Source organism: Nyctereutes procyonoides, unplaced genomic scaffold (assembly GCF_905146905.1).
Source record: "Nyctereutes procyonoides isolate TBG_1078 unplaced genomic scaffold, NYPRO_anot_genome, whole genome shotgun sequence".
NCBI classification, from domain to species: domain Eukaryota; kingdom Metazoa; phylum Chordata; class Mammalia; order Carnivora; family Canidae; genus Nyctereutes; species Nyctereutes procyonoides.
In genome coordinates this window covers 24,412,386-24,432,550 of record NW_026575049.1, presented here as the reverse complement: position 1 = coordinate 24,432,550, position 20,165 = coordinate 24,412,386, and the positions used below count along the sequence as shown (strand labels likewise).

At 50.7% G+C, this 20,165-nt stretch overlaps 1 protein-coding gene across 4 annotated transcripts; it reads left to right on the top strand.

The window, feature by feature from the left end:
* The first annotated feature begins 74 nt into the window (after positions 1 to 74).
* On the top strand, positions 75 to 19,129 carry CCDC134 (coiled-coil domain containing 134). 4 transcript variants are annotated; one of them, XM_055328368.1, is made up of 8 exons: positions 922 to 997; positions 2,101 to 2,194; positions 2,759 to 2,877; positions 3,730 to 3,851; positions 4,067 to 4,151; positions 6,208 to 6,461; positions 6,755 to 6,826; positions 15,041 to 19,129. In XM_055328368.1, exons 2-8 carry the CDS (start codon positions 2,166 to 2,168, stop codon positions 15,164 to 15,166), a joined length of 807 nt encoding a protein of 268 aa, XP_055184343.1. In that variant the 5' UTR covers positions 922 to 997; positions 2,101 to 2,165; the 3' UTR covers positions 15,167 to 19,129. The 4 variants fall into 4 exon arrangements, with proteins under 4 accessions (XP_055184344.1, XP_055184341.1, XP_055184342.1 ...); XM_055328369.1 differs by lacking the exons at positions 922 to 997; positions 2,101 to 2,194 and adding an exon at positions 75 to 173; XM_055328366.1 differs by lacking the exon at positions 2,101 to 2,194 and having other exon boundaries at positions 823 to 997.
* The last annotated feature ends 1,036 nt before the right edge of the window (positions 19,130 to 20,165 follow it).

Below are 20,165 nucleotides of genomic sequence, written 5' to 3'. Positions count from 1 at the left end.
GGAGCACCAGCCAGTTGCCTCAGCTGTACTCAGTAAATACCCGTCCGGCCATCCACGGGGCTAGAAGTGCGCAGAAAGGCCAAGTGTTTGCTACCCGTGCGATCCAAGTGCCCTAGAGGTACTCTACCTGCTGCCTCACCTCATGTGAAGGTGGAGAGAGGTGCAATGCCCAGGTAAGGAGGCTGAGCAGGGCAAATCTGCCTCGCTAGCCGAGCCCCACTGTTCCCTGGCTGAAGCAGGCCCCTCGTGTTTCCCTGGGCTCTCCCCAGCGCTTGTATTTCTATGTCCACGTGTGCGGTTCTTTTACTGTCAGCTCTCCACACCTGCGCCTGCTTCCTGCTCCCAGCTCAGCCCACCGCGCCTCTGCTTCCCGGTCCCCCACCCCCACCCGCTCTGGGTGCCGGGAACTGGGCAGCCCACCCTTACTCCTGGGGTCTGGCTGTACCGACTCTGCACAAAACTGAACTCCGGCCTAATGAACGGATAGGGAGGCCCCCGAGACTGGGTTTAGAAGCTGGTGGGACTGGAGCAGAGGCGCCAACTTCGCACTGCAGGGTTCTTAGAAAAACAACAGCGAGTCGTGACCCACCGAACCGATCCGGTCAACTTCGGTTTAACACTGTCAGCTGATGGAAAGTTTCGGTCAGGGCCCCAGTCCGCTGACGCGCCCCCTGAGTTGGGCCCAGACCCCACGCAGACTTCACTTCCTCCAACCTGAAGGAGACGGGGCGACCAGCGCGAGCGCCCGGCACGGGGTGGGCGGGACACGACTCCCCTTCACGGCGCTCGGGCCGCGGGGGGCGGGGCCGGAAGTGAGGTCAGCGGGGCGGCGGTCGCGGCCGGCGCTCATTGGCCGGCAGCGGCGCTCGGAGGTTCCTGCGCTACCGCTGGCGCCTAGTGTGAGGACCCGCGCCTTTGCTACTCGCCCGGCGGGTCGTGGAGCGGGGCGGCTCGCCGAAGTCCTGCCCGCGCGCCCCTGCCCGCAGCGCCCGGCCAGGTAGGTGGGGGCAGGGGTCGGGGGAGGGCGGGCTCCCGGTGGGGGGTGGGGAGGCAGGAACCAGGGGCCCTGAACCTGCTGCTGGGTTAGGGGATGAGACTCGCGGCTCCGAACACTTCTTGTTGGAAGGACTCGTTCTCTCCCCTGGGGAGACCCAAAGGGCTCGGGGCAGCAAGCCGGGTCCGCGAGCCCGCGTGGCCGGCTCAGATCCCACCGTCGCCATATCCACCCTCACAGAATGTGTTCGGAGTAGCGTACCCAGCACCCAGCCAGGAGGAGCGCTGGGGGCGCACGGGGCGGGATTGAGAGGCAGGGCGAGCGGGAGTAACTAGAAAAAGCAGAATCCGCCTCCACGGAGTCCGCTTTTTCGGTTTTCCTTCCCAACTTCTTTTCCCTTTCAGTCATTACCGGCTGTCTAATACCCCCAGGCTTCAACTTCTGCCATAGCCCAGGTCTGGTTCCCTGAGTTTAGAGCTTCACGTGGAAGGCAGGTGGTCCTGGGTGCACTTGGGCTACTCCTTCCCATTTTTAAGGCCTCAGTTGTCTCCTCTTTGTAGGATGGCTCCGAGGCGGTTCTCTGAATGATCTCTGCAGGCTCTGTCAATAACAGCATCTTTCCCTGGAGCAGGTGTCCTGGTAGAACAGTGGCAGCTTTGAGGTAGCCTGTGCTCATTTAGAATCTTGGTTTAGCCTGCGGATAGCTGAGTTCTTTGGGCAGTCACCTCACTTTTTTTGTGCCTGGGTTTCCACATTGGTAAAATTGTGCGCTCTCATCTCAGTGGGAGGCCTCCTCTGACCACGGTTTCATATTGCATCCCACCAACTCCCTCATCCTTCTCTGCTTATTTTACAAGTTTATTGATTGTTTCCCCTACTACAGACAAAAGTACCACGAATGCAGTGATTTTGTTTGTATTAGACACTGCTGTATTCCCAGCTCTAAATGAATGTGGTACTCAGAAAATAATTAGGGAATGGTGCTCCAGTAGGAACAGGTGTTGTGGTGCCCGTGGTTCCATAGTGAATGAGTGGCAGCCTTCTTACCTAAGCCTGTGTTGCCTCCTTTCCTGCCCTACATCCCTTCTGTTCTTTTTTTCTTAAAGATTTTATTTTTAAATAACCTCTACACCCAGTGTGGGGCTCGAACTTACAACCTCAAGATCAAGAGATGCATGCTCCACTGAGTGAGCCAAGCAGGTGCCTCATTTCTTTTGTTCTGATGGTAGAAGTCAGAGAGGGAGGGAAACTGCAAGTTTCATATGTCCCCTGACTGCCTGGGCTTCCTTAACCAGATACTTTCTTGGGATCCAGCATGGGATGTGTTGAAAGGAAATAATGACCAGCCCCTCTTTCCCCAGGCTAATACTCACCCAGTCCTTTCTCCCTACAGCAAGGAGATGACTTTCTTATCTCTGTTTTACAGGTGGAAAAGCTGAGGCTCAGAGAGGCTGAGCAATTTGCCTGAGGGCCCACAGTCAGAGGCAGAGCCAGAGCTCCAGCCCACAGTTCTAGACACTGACTCCTGTGCCTTAACCATCCCTAAACTACCAATATTATCTGTTTCATCCTTTCTACCATCCCACAGTGTTTGTGTGTCTGTTGGTCACAGGCCCTGGGTTGAGACTGGTGCTCCAGGGCTTCCCAAAACTGAATTTGTGGTATTTGGAGGCCATGTTATGTCAGGAAGTTGCCATTCACTTGCACTCTGTGTTTTATATAACCAAGCTCTGGATCTCACCTCTCTCTGGGTTACTTACCTAGCTCTAGGATCTTACCTATGGATCTTCTTCAGTTCCTGGCCTTCTCCTTCATCCTGCTATTGTCTGGGACAGGAGTCACAGGCGCCCTGAAAACCTCCCTGGACCCTAGCCTGGAAATCTGTATCCTTTGGGATGGCAGGGGGGTTAATGAGCTGTTTCTGAGGAGATCTATAAACAGTCTTTCTGTACCCACAACCTCTTGGATTCTAGGGTTGGAGCAGACCCAGCCTAAGGGGACAGGGGAGAAAAAGTGAGGTTCTCTAACCAAACTTTGATCAAGTCAATTCTCTTCTGATCCTCAGGTTCCCCATATGTTAAATCGAGAAGGCAAGGCAACCCCCACAGGGGCTCTGAGGATTGTGCATGTGTTTTGCATGTTGTGGGTAAGATTCAGGCCCTGGTATACTAGGCTCCCTACTTTGGCCAGGCTTTGGGGACACAGAGAAGAGTCAGGACCAGTCAGTCCCTGTCTTTGAGGAATTGACAGGCCCCACGCTGGACTCTGTAATCAGCACTAATGAACCATGGACGGGGAGGAGAGGCATGTAGATACACGGTGCTTTGGCTTTGGAACTGGGTCTCAAAAGAACAGAAACTCATGGAGAAGGGGTGGTGGCATCCCAGGCAAAGTGTACATTATAAGCAGAGAAGTGGAGGTTCTGGGAATAGTGAATGGTTGTAAGAGGTGGCAGGAAGACCATGGGAGGGGAGGACAGGAGCCACTTCCTAAGGGATGTGTTCAGGGTGTTGGATATAGAATCTTGTGTGAAATGGACAAACGATACATTGCAGGATATCCATGCCTCTCAGTTTGTTTCTTCCCTGGAGGTGGGAGGAGGGGGAGTGTCTCAGCTATGGGCATCTATGGCCCTTGCAGATACTTGCTGGTCGGGAATGGGCCCTCTGGACTGGGACCAGTGGATTATCCAGGCAGGAGTATGGGTGTAAGCCCCTTAACTTAATGCTGTTCAGACAAGAAGATGTTTGAGGTGAAACGACGAGAACAGCTGTTGGCACTGAAAAACCTGGCACAGCTAAACGATGTTCACCAGCAGTACAAGATTCTTGATGTCATGCTCAAGGGGCTCTTTAAGGTGCGTAGGGGCTCTTTAAGGTGCGTGTGGGCACAGGGTAGCTCATGGCAGGCCTAGTCTTTGTTCTGGGCACTGATGATGGGTAGGAGTTCCCTAAGGGGATGGTGTTCAATGAGGGGGAACTATATGCACAAGATTTGAAATAGGGTTTAAATAAATAGGGCCATCTGTGAAGGGTTCTGCAAAGCCGCTCAGCCTGGGTGGGGTTCCCTCAGGTGCTGGAGGACTCACGGACAGTGCTCATTGCTGCAGATGTGCTCCCAGATGGGCCCTTCCCCCAGGACGAGAAACTGAAGGATGGTATGGTCTTCCCAATCCCACCCTTTCCTCCTCCCCACTACCTTAATCTTCTACAGCTGCTCCTTCCCTCCTATTCTTCTCACTCTTTTTTTCTCTGGAAGTATCCTCTTACAACACCTTGTCCCATATTTCTCCAGGCATTTCTAGGCTTCAGAGCCAGTTTTCTGGGCCCCTGATATGGGTATATTCCTTTGTCCTGTACTGTGCTTGGGGCATGAGAAACAGAGAAGCCTTTGCCCATGACCCTACCTCAGGGATTCTTGCCTTTTCTACCATCCTGACCCTTGTAGAGAAGGCAAGGGTTGTTCCTATTTATAGGAGAAAAAGCAGTTCTGTTGAAGAGACTGGCCAGTGGGGGCAGTTAAGAGTGCTCTTTACTACTGTTTTAAAGCCCCAATTCCCTTAAATCCTTTTTGAGACACTGGGAAGAACAGATAAGATAATGTTCTGTGTCCTCTTATCTCCTCTTCCAAGAATTGTTCTCCTGTGGTAATTCCCCCCCTTCCCCCATTAAGTGGTTATATTCTAACAGTAAAACTGGTTAGATTATACTGTCTGGGAGAAGATGGAAATAGCACTTAAATGTCAAATGGTGGGGACTTTACAAACATCACCTCAAATCTCCGCTCTCAGAGGAAGGCACCATTGCCTCCATTTTCTAGATAAAAGAGGACGAGTAGTTTGCTCTTGCAAACCTGTAAACCAAGCTAACTCCTAAGTTCTTTGAGGTTCAAGATTGTTCTGAAGCCCAGAGGTTCCCACTCCACTTGTCTTGGACCCAATCTGGCATCTACTTATCTCTCTGTGTGGCCTGGCCAGTGCTGGTGAGGGCTGCCTGGGCCTTATCTGCAGTGGTGGCTCAAACAGGGACTTATAGCAGGGCTGGGAATGTAGTTATAGTTCATAATAGCCTAGGTTGTGGGGGAACCTGCTGCCATGATGGACATACTAACTTAGTCTGAACTGATCTGTTGATGAGAAGGACATTAATGGGAAAATTGGTGAAATTCAGATAAGGTCTAATAATTAATATCGATGTTAATTTCCTTGTTTGGATAGTTGTACAATAGTTATATTAGATGAAGACATTAGGGAAAGCCAAGTGAAGGAATTTTATAATATATGATGGAAGCCTAAAATTATTTTAATATAAGGTTTTTTTTTTTTTAAAAGGTTTTATTTATTCATGAGAGAGAGAGAGAGAGAGAGGCAGAGACACAGGCAGAGGGAGAAGTAGGCTCCATGCCCGGAGCCCGACACGGAACTCGATCCCGGGACTCCAGGATCATGCCCTGGGCCAAAGGCAGGTGCTGAACCACCTAGCCACCCAGGGATCCCCTAATATAAGAACTTAAGTAGTTAAAACAATAAAATCGGGAGGTGCCTGGGTGGCTCAGTTGGTTAAGCATTTGCCTTTGGCTCAGGTTATGATACTAGGGTCCTGAAATCTAGCCCCACATTGGGCTCCCTTCTCAGTGGGAAGTCTGCTTCTCCTTTCTCTCTGACACTGCCCTGCTTGCGTGCCCACGTGCTCTCTCTCTCTCTCAAATAAATAAAATCTTTAAAATAAAATAAAACTGGAAAGAGATTTAAAAAACCGCCAAAACCCTAATGTGTTCCCTGGTTGTCCTAATAGTCATGACCCCTCACACATACTACAGTTGTGTTAACTGTGGGGCCTGGCTCTGGATATTTAAAGGCCAAGTTGGGGAAATAAGATCCAGCCAAGCCTCATGTGACGCATGTGTCTTCATGTGCAGAATGGCACCCATCTCTCTGGTCCCCACAACAAATGAGATACGGGGGAAGAGCATGGCCTTTGGAGTCAGACCTGGGTTTGCAGCCCAGATTTGCCACTCACCAGCCATCTGAGCCTCATTTTCTGTCTGTAAAATGGGAACAGCAGCCTTATCTCCCTCAAGGTGGCTTTGAGGATTCATTGATCTGGTGGACCTACAGCTATTAGCATACACTATACACGTGGTCAGCACCTGTGGATAGTGGGCACAGTTCCCTTGTCTGATTAGTAGGCTTAGTGGGCTTCTACTCTCTGTAGGGTGGCTGGGGCTGGCCAGATGGGCAACAGAAGGGCATCTGCCCAGGCCACTCATCAGGATCCTCTTGCCAGCTTTCTCCCAAGTAGTGGAGAACACAGCCTTCTTCGGTGATGTGGTGCTGCGCTTCCCGAGGATTGTGCACCACTACTTTGACCACAATTCCAACTGGAACCTCCTTATCCGCTGGGGCATCAGCTTCTGCAACCAGTCGGGCGTGTTTGACCAGGGGCCCCACTCGCCCATCCTTAGCCTGGTAAGGACTAGGGCAGAGGAGGTTCAGGAGCCCTCTGCCTGGTGGTGTACTGTGAACCTTGAATCTGCCTTCATTTGGGCCTGAATGTCAGCCCTTGGTTGTGCTTTCTGTGATAAGCCTCGGGGCGCCTTGAGATGCTATCTCAGGAAGTTCTCTGCTGACCTGGGTCCCTAGGGGTCATCACCTTTTTCACATCTGCCTAAGTGTTGGGCCTGGGTCCCACCATGGAGGGAGTGGCTGTGGGTAAGGAGTCAGGAGAAGGCAGAGGATGACTAATTTTTCTTCATCCATAGATGGCCCAGGAGCTGGGGATCAGTGAGAAAGACTCTGACTTCCAGAACCCATTTAAAGTAGACCGCCCAGAGGTAAGCTGTTGGGGCCTATGACCATGTGTGGTCTGCCTCTGCCAGGTCATGGGAAGCCAGGTCATATAGGGGCTGGAGCATGAGGACTTTCAACTTGGAGCCAGACATACTTGGGGTTGGATCCATATTCCATCACTTGCTCATTGGTGCCTTTGAGTAAGCCCTGTCTTTGTTTCAGGCTCGCTGTCTTTTTTTGGGGGGGGACTTTTTTTTTTTTTTTTTTTTTTTTTAATTTATGATAGTCACACACAGAGAGAGAGAGAGAGGCAGAGACATAGGCAGAGGGAGAAGCAGGCTCCATGCACCGGGAGCCCGACGTGGGATTCGATCCCGGGTTTCCAGGATCGCGCCCTGGGCCAAAGGCAGGTGCTAAACCGCTGCGCCACCCAGGGATCCCTAGGCTCGCTGTCTTTTCATGGTATATGGACCCCAGCTGTAGGGGAGGCAGTCAGAGGCTGCAAACACACCCATCCCGATGTATAATAGGCATCCAACATCAAGTGGATGCTGGGGAGATCAGGCCATGCTTCTCTGCCCTTGAGCTTCTGAGCACTCAGCCAGGCCTCTGTCTCACATTCCTGCATATGCTTTCATCCAGAGGTGGGCTCTGAGTGCTGAAGACTGCAGGGTAGGATGACAGATGGGGACACATACAGTAGAGGGGAGAAGGGAATCAAGTAGCAGGGGCAGGAAAGGCTGGAGGACTGGACTTGTCAAATCACAGGCTCTCAACTCTGGTGTAGGGAGATGTGTCAGGGTCTTCGAGGGACCTAGGGTTTTAGCCTGCTACAGTTCTATGGATGCTGAGAGGTCAGAGACATCAGAGTTTATTATAGCAAAAGCAGTATCCAGACTGTTGGCCTGGTCATATGGGTTCCCCTTGTTCCCCAAGTCACCCATGCAGATGCTATGCATGCAGTGGGTTTGTGTGAATCTGAAAAATACCAAGCTTGAAATATTTATAGCCTTTATAGTGAATAGAAGCAAACCTACACTTAGGGGGGCAATTGTCATGTCATCCTTCCCAGTTTTCTGCAAGCTGTCCTGACAAATGGCCCAGATACAGAGTGATCGGGGCTTTTCTTTCTTGGTGTACCCAGTGAGAACATGGAGGGATGTTCAGGGCTCTGGTTGATTGCCTCCCCCACAGTGTCCCCCATCCCTCCCCACACCCCCTCCCCAGCCCTCTTAGCTTAACTTAAATTTCCATATGAATGTGATATTCAATCTCAATGATCTGATAGGTAGAGGCTAGGACCAAATATGTTCAGTTTGTTTCATACTGCCATTAGATTAAAGCTTCCATCATAGGACTCTGAGCAACAAAATGAAGCCAGCCTGCAGTGTTGAGCTCAACCCTCTAGTGTTGCAGATTCAGCTAGCTGTGATAAGTCGTGGGTGGGCCAGTGGGTCTTAAGTTAGACAATCAGAATGTGCTCTAAGGCCAGTCAGTTACTCGTTACCATCCACACATCTTTGATGTCATTGTCAGTAGTTACAGGGAGCAATAAATGGACCCAAAGTAGCCCTTATCCCCAGCAAAAGGACATTTCTTTTTCTTTTTTTTTTTTTTATTTAGAGAGAGAGTATGCACATTCATGTGTTAGTGGACAGGGTGGGAGGGCAGAGGGAGAGAGAGAGAGCAAGAGAATCTTAAGCCGGCTCCGTGCCCGGCATGGAGCCTGACATCGGGGCTCCATTTCATACCCCTGGGTTTGAGAGATCATGACCTGAGCCGAAATCAAGAGTCTGATGCTTAATCAACTGAGCCACCAGGCACCCCAGTAAAGAGGCATTTCATGGCCCACTGCTTCCCACATGCTACTACTTGATTTGAGTCATCATTATATTATTGACCTGAGCCCTGAGGGCAATATCACTATGGAGTTGCAGCCTCAGTTGCCCTACTTGGCATAATGGAAGGGCACTCAGGCATCAGGAGAAGCAGATGGATTTTTATCTATCAGATTAAAACAGGCTGTACTGCTATCTATGTCTGCACAGGGTCATTTTAGGAACTGCTTTTGATGGCATTGGGCACATTAAAATAGTTCACTACTGACCATATCCATAAGAGTTTTCCTATCACAAGGTTGAGTGAGAGTAACATACCCAACAGCTGATCAGATAGTCAGCTGCAGCTGCCACTTGGCTTGGGCAGACTCTAGAATTATTTGCCAAATGGCAGGGCTAGATCTAAGAGACCAAGAGGATTAATTGTTCCTTCCCCAGATGCTAAGATTATTGCTACAGAATCAGTGTGCCACATCCCAGTACCCATAATTCCACTTTTTCTCTAATCGTCCCCTACTCTCACCTGGACTTTCTTTCCTCCAGAAGGGTCAGATATGAATGGGACAAGAGCATTTTTACAAAACATTCAAAGACACATATTTTCTGGGGAGATCAGGCCTTGCTTCTCTGCATGGGCCTGATCCATCATGGGCCACATGGGCCACTGTAGGGGAACTAGAGGGAGCATACCCAACCAAGTGGTCATTATCCTAACGATCTCATGTCATACCATTCCAACCAGGGACTCTAGGTGGTCAAGTCAGAAATACAGAGTCCTCTGCTTTGCTCCTGTCCCTGGTGGAAGGTATGTTGCCAGTCTAGTACAATGATGCATTTAGGTGGCAATGCTAGTTAACTGGGCATTATAGTCTTGATCAGTGTTTTGATTCTGGTTGGTCTCATCAGGGAATGGGCCTTATGACAGGCATCTAAACAAGTGATCTGGATTATTAAATTATCAACCACTATTTGTTTTCATAGTTTGTGGCCTCAAAGAGGAATGGTTGTCTTTGATCTGCCCATCCATAGTCTTCTCAGTGGCAGGCCATTAGCATAATGACAGTCAGTAGAAATATGATGTGCGTGATATTAGGAATATTATCTAGGCAAGGCTGGTGGCTTCTAATTCTGATCATTATCTGACTGGCCTTGTTGCAGTCAGTCTTCCAGCATTGTCACTGGGGCTGCTGTTGCCAATAGACAAGAGTGTCTAGGGTTCCCAAGAGCACCCCCAGGTTTAATGAGGACTGAGTGTATAGTTCTGCTCATGGCTGTAATTTAGGATACAATGCAAAATCAGGAGAGGGAAAAGGCTCATAGGGTGAATTTTGAGGGAAACCAGGCACAAGCCTCCAAGAGTCCTCTCCCAATAGAGTTCTTCAGGATATAACTTCATTCCCTCAGCAACAAGATGTGACATGTGAGAAGCTGTCTGTCAGGGAGGTTCATTAAAGACTCGGTGCCTAGGGTTTTTATCAGGAGCTGGTCACTTAAGCGCCTACGGCCCAGTGCATACCAGAATTCCAGACAACCAGGGGAAAAGCACGTGTTCAGCATAAACCACATTGTTGGCAAAGTTTGGGCTCAGTGAGTCACTCATCACTTAAGGTGGTGAGAGCCCTCCCAAAATCCAAGTTTCCAGATACCAGCCAAGATCCAACTTTAGAAGCAGGCCTTTCAAAGGATAGCAGTCAGACTGGCTAACTCTTCTGGACAGTGCCATTAGCTCTTAATTTAGGTGAACAATTAGTGGATCAGGCATCAGTATTTAGTGGAACCTCTGAATCAAGGCCCCCTTTGAACCAGAGGCTTTGCTTCAGGCAGTAGAATGTGAGATGTGGGTTTTCCTACTAGGGTTGCTGTCACCCTGTCATGTAACATCCCTCGAGGTTGCTTGCTTCCATTGCAACCCTGATAAATGGCCAGTGTAAGAGCAGTCAGAGCATATCCAGCAAGAATATGCAGGGACATTCAAGGCCATGGCCAATTGCCTTTTTCAGTGAGGGGCACCCACAGGGATGCTTTATTGCTGCGACACTGGCTCTCCTTGCCCTGTAGATCAGGAATGCCTCTGACACAGGAGGAGGGTGAGAGCATGCACCAGAGAGAATGGGTATAGGATAGATTTAGTTTGGCTCTGTCCCAGTGTGCTCTGCTTGGAAATAACCATAGCAGTAACATGCTTGCCTTACTTCTTTTTTTTTTTTTTTTTTTTAATTTTTTTTTTATTTATTTATTTATGATAGTCACACACACAGAGAGAGAGAGAGAGAGAGAGAGAGAGAGAGAGGCAGAGACACAGGCAGAGGGAGAAGCAGGCTCCATGCACCGGGAGCCCGATGTGGGATTCGATCTTGGGTCTCCAGGATCGCGCCCTGGGCCAAAGGCAGGCGCCAAACCGCTGCGCCACCCAGGGATCCCGCTTGCCTTACTTCTTGTTGGCTGGGGACATTCTCAAGATTTTACTCACTGTTTAGCATTCAGTAGGGACCTGTCCTACCAGCAGCAGTTCAGGTTTACTCAGCTCCCCTCATGTACTCTCCATGCTAGGGAGTGTTCTGGGATGTCCTCTCCTCCTTCTTAGGTACCCGTCATTAGAATGAACTCCCACCTCTATCTGCAGGCACATCCCAGACCTCAGCCCTCTGGAGGCTGGGGAGGAACCAGCAAAGAAGTCCTAGAATGACAGTGTGAGAGTAGAAACCCAGGAGGTGATTGTTTCCCAGAGACCCTGTGAGGAGAGTGTAGCAAAGAGAGAGTGAGTGGCTTGTAGCAAGCATCTGCTGGAAGGCCGAGGAGCGTGAGGCCTGAGAACTGGCCCCTGGCTTTAGGAATATGGACACTGGCTATCAGAGATCCTAATATAAGCTGTTTTGGTGGAGCAGTGGGGACAGAGATTAGATTTCAAGAGAATGAGAGTCAAGGAAGTGAGCACAGCAAATGCAGACTACCTTTGAAGAGCTTTCTTTTCATGGGGAACAGACCTATGGGAGAATAGCTGGAAGGAGTGTGGATTCCAGGGGAAATTTTAGGTAGGAGAGACTAGGCATTTTTGCATGTTGATGGAAATAGCACAATAAGGAAGAAGAATGGATGGTGCAGGAGCGGGAGAGTTGCTGGAGCTTCATCCCTGAGCAAGTAAGGCAGGGGAGATTTGGTGCCTGGAAGAGCAGTGTGGGCACAGAAGCAGCTGGGTTGATGGATGTGGAGGTAGGAGCTTGTGGAAGTTGTCTTGTGAGTGTTTCTGTCCTCTACAATGGTGTGTGGGGGAGGAGTGGAGTAGGGTTGAGGGCTCAAAGTGTGTCTAGGAGAATGGCTGAATGAGCAGACCAAGGAGACATCCCAGATTGCCAGGCAGCACGAAGGGCCCACTTGAGGTTAACATCAGGAATTTTTTTTTAAAGTTTTTATTTATTTATTTATGAGAGACACACAGAGAGAGGGGGAGACATAGGCAGAGGGAGAAGCAGGCTCCCTTGGGGGAGCCCAATGTGGGACTTGATTCCCAGGCCCAGAGATCATGACCTGAGCCAAAGGCAGATGATCAACCACTGAGCCACCCAGGCACCCCTAACATCAGGAATTTAAAATAGGCATTAGGGCAGGCCCAGTGGCGTGGCGGTTTAGTGCCGCCTGCAGCCCTGGGTGTGATCCTGGAGACCCGGAATCGAGTCCCGCGTTGGGCTCCCTGCATGGAGCCTGCTTCTCCCTCTGCCTGTGTCTCTGCCTCTCTCTCTGTATCTCTATGAATAAATAAATAAAATCTTTAAAAATTTTAAAATAAAATAAAATAGGCATTAGGCCTAGTGGGAAGGGGTTCTGGGAAAAGGAGAGGCAGTGTTTCTCTTCTAACCAAGTCAGGTTTGGGCTCCCCTGGTGAGGCTGAGCCTTCTGGGGTTGCTGGGCCCAGATCTTTTGACTTCCTCTACCCTAGCCAGAAGCCACACCTCTGTGACTTGGGGAGTCTCCCAGCTCGTCACCCATCTCAAGAAGATCAGAATTAATTAATAGCGATAAGAGGCAGAGTGTGGTAGGGGCGAACACTGTCCAGAGAGATGGGAGGCCCTGGGGACTAGTTCCAGTTGTGCCTCCCACTTGCTATATGACTTAAGCATATCACTTACCCTTTCTGGGCCACAGTTCTCTGATTTCACCCCATCTTCCAGATATTCAATCTAATGTGGCAGGTACTTTGCTCCGCAGGTAGACCTTCGTTTGTTTTTAATTTCTACCTTGATCAACATTTGTCACATTTGCCCTAAATAAATGGGCATATTTCACAGCAGAGTTAACTTGAGTTTGGGGTACTATTGCTGCATTTCATATTCTAACATGGTTCATTCATTTATTTAAAAAATACATACTGGGATGCCCAGGTGGCTCAGTGGTTGAGCATCTGGTTCGCCAGGGCATGATCCCAGGGTGCTGGGATCCAGCCCCACATCAGGGTCCCTGTTCAGCGGCGAGTCTGCTTCTCCCTCTGCCTCTGCCTCTCTCCCTGCTTGTGTGCTCTCTCTCTCTCTCTCAAATAAACAAAATCTTAAAAACAACAACAACAACGTACTGAGTGCCATCTATATGCCAGGCAGGGGATGCCTAGGTGGCTCAGTGGTTGAGCATCTGCCTTCAGCTCAGGACGTGATCCCAGAGTTCTGGGATCGAGTCCCACATCGGGCTCCTGCATGGAGCCTATCTCCTCCCTCTGCCTGTGTCTCTGCCTCTCTTTGTGTGTCTCTCAAGAAATAAATACACAAGACCTTTAAAATATATAAATAAGGCAGGCAGGTCCTGTGCTAGGGGGTGGTATCGCAGTGAGCAACACCTGACAGGATTCTCTTGTCCTTGGAGAGTGTTGGGGGGGGGGGGGCGGGGCGGACACAGGCACAAAGCATGTGATCATGAGGGAAGAGCCAGCCCCAGCCAGGAGTCAGGGCAGGTCCCTGAGAGTGGTGACTGCTGAGCAGGAGCTAATGTAGCAAAGGGGCAGGGACAGGACCACAGCATGTACAGAGGCTTGAAGTGGGAGCGACCAGGGCATCCAAGAACCCAAGGCAGGGAGTGTGAGGGAGGAACACGGGTAGGCAGCATGGGCCTGCAGATGCAGCATTTGGAACTTGATCCTGAGAGTAATGCAGAGTCACGGAAGGGTTTAAGCAGGAGTGTGACATGGTCAGATTTGCATTTTGCTTTTTTTAAAAGATTTTATTTATTCATGATAGACAGAGAGAGAGAGAGAGGCAGAGACACAGGCAGAAGGAGAAGCAGGCTCCATGCCGGGAGCCCGACGCAGGACTCGATCCTGGGACTCCAGGATCTCGCCCTGGGCCAAAGGCAGGTGCTGAACTGCTGAGCCACCCAGGGATCCCCGCAGATTTGCATTTCGAAAAGAACTAACTGCTGTGAGGAGAATGACTAGAGAGGGACCAGAGTGGGTGGAGAGAGCCTTAGGAAGCCCGGAGAGTCATTGGGAGGGAAGTGGAGATGGTGATGGGGTTAGTGATAGGAGAGACGGAGAGAAGTAGATGAGTTTGGGAGAGACTTAGAGTTAATAATGAGCCATGCCTTGGCCAAGGACTCCATGTGGAGGGAGACAGGGGGCAGCATGGAGCCCTGCTGTTCTTGAGGACAGGGAGACTGGAAAAAGATTGGGTTTTGGGGAGATGGAGGCATGCCAAGTCTGGGGCATATTTGGGACATCCTAGTGGCGTTTAGATATGGAGATGTAGATTTAAGCAGCAACTGAAATATACACGTAACAAAAGCCGTGGGTTTAGATGAGCTAGTCTGCAGAGAGCAGATGCCCTGGGGATTGCAGTTGAGGAATGCCTCCACTGAAATCCTCTTCTTCCCACCCTGGCTCGCCCTGTGTTCCTGTCTCCTCACCAGGACCACCATCCACGTACCATGGAAGCCGAGAGCCTGGGCACTACCATCTTCTTTTCCACCTCCTTTTCAGGGTCTGCCAGTTTGACCTCTGACCCACTGCTTTCTGTGTACTCCAATGCCTGGGCTTCTCTGCAGCTTGTTTGAAAGCAGCGGGATGCCCACAGTCCCTGCTCTCACTGGTGCCCTCCCCTCCTCAGGGTGTGGGGGAGGAGGGTGGGTCTATGGTCATCTTGGGCACTCAGCCGCCTCACCTTGAGGAGTCTCCTTATGGTTTCTCAGATGTCCCATGCAGGTTCACACCTCAGCACCTGCCCCTCTCTCATCCTGTTTGCCTGGTGAGCTCCTGGTTATCTTTCAAAATGCTCTAAGCAGCTTTTCCCAAGCTTATTGAACTATCTCTTTGTCTGTAGGCTCCATGAGGACAGGGCCTGAGTCTAAGTAATCTTCCCACCACCACAAGCCTACAGCAGCCTAGCTCAGAGCAAACTCTTTGCTGCCTGCAGACTAAACCAGACTGCTCTGCTCTTCTCTCAGTTCATTTCCAGCACCGACCCTTTCCAGAAAGCCCTGAGGGAGGAGGAGAAACGCAGGAAGAAAGAGGAGAAGCGGAAAGAGATCCGAAAAGGCCCACGGATCTCAAGATCCCAGTCTGAGTTATAGCCATGAGCAGCCCAGGGCTCAAGGGGCCAGGAGGAGACCACTCCAGAGGAAGAGGTGGAGGTATCGACTGGTGGTGAGAGCTGGCCCTTGTGAAAGAGGAGGTGGCATTCCCTCAGCCCTCTGGAGCCGGCTCTGCGCCCTAACAGAAGTGACTGGGCCACAGAGGGCTGGATTTCCTCCCAGGGGCCTCCCTGGAGGGAGTTCCAAGGGGGCCTTCAGAGGATGCCATGCTGCAAATCAAACCACATCAAGATGCCGGGGGATCTGAAGGGATCCCAGCTGGACTCTCCCTTTGGGTTAGGACTGCTGGCCAGCTGGCTACCACCCTTCTGGAGGAGGCAGCAAAACCAGGCTCTGAGCCACTTGTGGAAGTGCCATGCCTGCTGCTGGCCCCACTGTGGCACTAAGCTGCCCAGCACAGGTCCCAGCTCCCTGCAGTGATATAATAAAAGCCAGCAAACCCTCCGAGCTAACCAAGTCTGGTTTGGGCCCCAGGGAGCTGTGAACCCTTTCGTGGGGCAGGGGCCTGGGTAGGGGGACCAGGGGTCCTCCAAGATGTAGAGACTACCTTAAAGGATATTCCCACCTCATTACGAGGAGCCCTAGGCCCTGGCAAGGCAGTGAAGCAGGGGCTTGGCTTAGCTCTCCTATTCCCTTCTCAGCACTGTCCTTCATGAAGGAGTGAGCAACACGATCTCTGTCCTCAGATCTCTGGAGACAGTTCACGAGCAGGTGCAGGGTAGAGTCAACATGTAGTGTCTGGCAACCCTAGAAGTCCCTTGGCCTGTGGGTAGAAGATGTCAGGGGACAGGCTGTAGCTCTGCAGCAGGCTGTGCTTTGCAATGGCAGTGCTGCCCCAAACTGGATTGGTCAGATGGAGAGTTCCCCATAGCAGAGACCAGGGGCCATAGAGCAGGGAATCTGCAGAGGGAATTAGGCCCTGAATGGGCAGCTACCCTTGAATCATGCTCCTCCCAGGCAGAGGAAGGAGGGACTCCGATGGGAATTCCAGTTCAGTTTCTCTGACCTTGCCAAGTCATATCTGTCTCTTAAAAGAGGAGAAACACATGACTATCCCAGAACCCTCCACCCCCCCCCACCTCTGACAGAGTCCAAGAGAGATGGGAGTTTTGTCTCTGCCCCTCAGACTTGCTGAGTGACCTGACCCAGCCCTTCCCTGTGCTGTGGCTTCATTGGCAAAATGAATTTTAGTCTGAATCCTCTGCCCAGCCCTAAACTGCTTCTCTGAGTCTGGGGCCTGGCTTCTCAGTGACAGATGCTCTTTTCTGATGGGTCTTATGTCACCCTGTATGTACAGTTAAAGAGAGGGGTCAGTCTTACCTATCTTCACCTCTGTCCTGTCTGGCTCCCCTCTCCTTCTAGGCTCTACCTTCTACACCTTCAGCCTTTCCATCCTCAAATGGGCCCAAGTTTCCCCATCTGACACCTTCAAAGAAAGAAACAGAACCACTCAGCTCTCCCCCTCTCTCCTTCCCTTTGATGCCACTGGTGAATTGTTCCTGGAACTCCACCTCAAGTCTTAACTGTAGGCAGAGCCTTCCTTCCCATTTCCTTGTCAGGATGTATAGAGGCCGTAGTTCCTTGCAGCTGGTATTCAGTCCTCTGAGCAAAGTGCCATTAACCAGATGTACCAACCATAATGGGAGTTGTGCTGGTGGAGGTAGTGGCTGCTGGGACTAGAGTTATCAGTGGGGCAGGGGATGAGGGCAGTTCTAGTAGCCACACTGTCTTCACTGGTGTTTTCAGCATGGTCTTAGATACTGTTCCTGTCTGCTGAGTTTCAGAGTCCAATCTGAGGCACCCCTGGAGAATCTCAGAGCTCCCCTATATCCTCAGAGGCAGGGTTTTTCAACAGTGGCATTTATTTACATTTAGGGCCAGATAATTCTTTGTTGTGTATATGAGGATGGCTGTTCTGAGTGTTGTAGGATATTAGCATTCTTAGCTTCTGCCTACCAGATGCTAGTAGCAGTCTCTGGACATTACTAGATGACCCCTGGGGGTAAAATCTCCCTGGTCCACAGCCCTTGTTCCTCCTTATCCCAGCCCCACATCTTTGTCTGCTGTCCCTGGTTCCTCAGTCAGTGCCCCCAGGGAGATGCTGTTGGAAGCTCTCTGAGATGATCCTCCCAGGCTTCTGGGCTAGTATGTTGTCCTGGTTCTCTACCCTCAGTCTGAGTCTGCTCTGTCTCTTCCTGATTCCTCTCTCCTCACCTGCCTCTTAAACAAGACATTTTTTTTAAACTAAATCTCTCCTCTCTGCTTTTTTTCTTAGCAGTTGCATCCTCTGAGACTCCAAAGCTGATGGCACCTGCCCTCTTGCCCCTTATAACCCTCAGTCCTTATGTTTCAGTTTTTCCAAAACCAAACTTACTAGTTCCCATCCCCAAGCCTAATCTCTGTGTCAATCCGTAGGGTACATGTTCTTGCCTAATCCTGGAGGAGGTGACAACTAAATCTGGGGGAGGAGGGAGGGCAGGGCATGGTGAGCAAAGCCCTAAAAAGGGAGGTGTCAAAGGTAGTAAATGAAAAAGGATATGCAAAGGTCACTTCTCTGGCCTGTAGTAATTGCCCAGTATGTGGTATATCTCTGGATATATGGTTGTCTGCTCCCTCCCTTTTCAAGTGGAGAACCTAGGTCCCTTTTTTTTTTTAAGATTTATTTATTTATTTATGAGAGAGAGAGAGAGAGAGAGAGAGAGAGAGAGAGGCAGAGACACAGGAGGAGGGAGAAGCAGGCTCCACCCCGGGAGCCCGACGTGGGACTCGATTCCGGGACTCCAGGATCGCGCCCCAGGCCAAAGGCAGGCGCCAGACCACCGAGCCACCCAGGGATCCCTGAGAACCTAGGTCCTAAGGAGTGACTTGTCTAAGGCTGCTCCAGCCCCGAGAGCCAGTCTCTTTTCCCAGTCAGGACAAAGTGCCAACTGGAAGAGATGTTCAGTTAGGTGGGATCCAGGGCCACAGGGAGAATGCCAGTGTTCTGCTGAGGCTGGGTGCAGCAAAGCCACCTTTCTTTGGCAGTTTCTACTGAGCCTTCATGTGTGCCTCTGGAGGCCACTTTGTTAGGCACTGCAGCCTCTGGACAGGTCCAGTTGAGAGTTGGGACAGTGCAGAGTGAGAGTAGGATGTGCCTACTTCCCTGTTCATGCAGCCCTCTTCTCTGGGTTGGGAGACCACTAGACCAAAGTGACTTATGGTAGGCCAGCAGACAGTCACCCTTCAGTGTGGGGAGCCCTGCAAGAGGCTTAGTCAAAGGTGGCACTGCCCAAGTCAATGCCTAGTCCTGAGCAGAGCAGCAGGGTTTTCTGTCTCAGGGTAAGACTAGTAGGTGTAGTCTGCATGTGAGCTCTTCTACATGTGAACAATGAAGAAACATTCTTGTCCTTTTTTCCCCCCAAAATAGGCAACCTTTTTCTTGTTATACATGTTCATTATAAGAAGTAATTTTAAACAATGCTGAAATACCAAGGAGGAAATAAAATTAACCCTAAATCAAACCACCCTGTAATCAATGACTGACAGTCAGCTGTTGGGCCTTCCAGCCTTTTAACTCTTTTTTTTTTTTTTCCAGCCTTTTAACTCTTAATGTGAACACATAGATCTCTATTTTGTTGGTTACAATAGCTACTGTGTATGGGCACATACAGTATGTCAGGCCTTATGCCAAGTGTGTGCTGGCAGCAGCAGCTCCTGCCTTAGGGCCTTTGTCCATATCTGTTCCCATGGCTACGCGAGACATGATTCCTCAAAATTTTAGGTTTCTTCTGAATTGTCAGAGTCCTTTGTTGCATCACACCCAGTACGTTCCCTTGATGATTTGTGCCATTGTCTGCTTTTTACTTTTGTTTAATGTCTTCTTTCACTACCGGAAGCTCTCAGAGGGTCAGGAACTGCCTCTTTTTGCCTGTCAGAGACGTTCAATAAATATTGTTGAATGAATGTGCAAATGATCTCGTTTAATCTTCAAAACTGAGAGAGCACTGTTTCCCCTGCATTTGAGATGACAAAACTGAGGCTTAGAGCAGTTATTTAGCCAGCCCAAGGCCACACTGGATCCACCTGTCTGCCTCCACGTGGCCTATGTGCTCTCTCACCTCTTGACCACAAGAAAGCTACTTTTCCTTTTTAACAATATATTGTGAGAGTCTTGGTCAATAAATAGACATTTATGTACCTAATCTTTGATGATGCCATGGTATCCCATCGTGTGGCTGTAATTTGTTCATCCACTGGTTTATTGGGCTTCCCAATTTGTCCCAGTTACAGAGGGTCTGTGATGAACGTCTTTGAACTAACATGTTTGGGCACTTCTTTGAGCACTCATGCTTTTATTCTATAGGGTAAATTCCTATTAGTCTGCACATTTGTTTATACCGTGACCAACTGCAGGATGGGGCCACGGGGCGCCTGAAGGAGTGGGACTCCGTGGAACTCCGAGCGGGCTGCGGCACCGTGACAACGCTCGTGCCTGGGCCACGCCTCAGGAGGCCTTTGGTCTCGGGCTCCCCAGGGCCGCCTTCTGAGGCGCCCGGGGTGAGGACTGTCGGAGTGGGCGCGTGGTTGAGACAGGTGCAGAGGCTGAGGTTGTATGATGCACTCCGTACTCGGGACAGCTCGCGGCCCGCGCCGAGCCTCCGTTTCTACCTTTTTAAGAAGCTTGCAAGGAATAGCGACTTGAAAGAGCCAGACTCTTCGGGGCCCCAGTGTTGGGGGGCCAGGTTTGATTCTACCCGCTCTCCCGGGCAGGCTGGGCGGGGGAGCAGCTGGGAAGATGACGTAATGTGCTCCCAGCTCTGGGGGCGGCCAGCGGGCGGGGGCGAAGAGTGTTAACCCTTCAACCCCCAGCCCGTGGGTGCGAGAGCTTGCCGAGGCAAACCCAACGGAAAAGGGAGCGGCGCCTTTAACCGTGGGGAGGAAGGCTGGGCCTAGGACCTGGGGGCTACTCTCCGTATTTGCTACGGGCCCACGAGGGGTG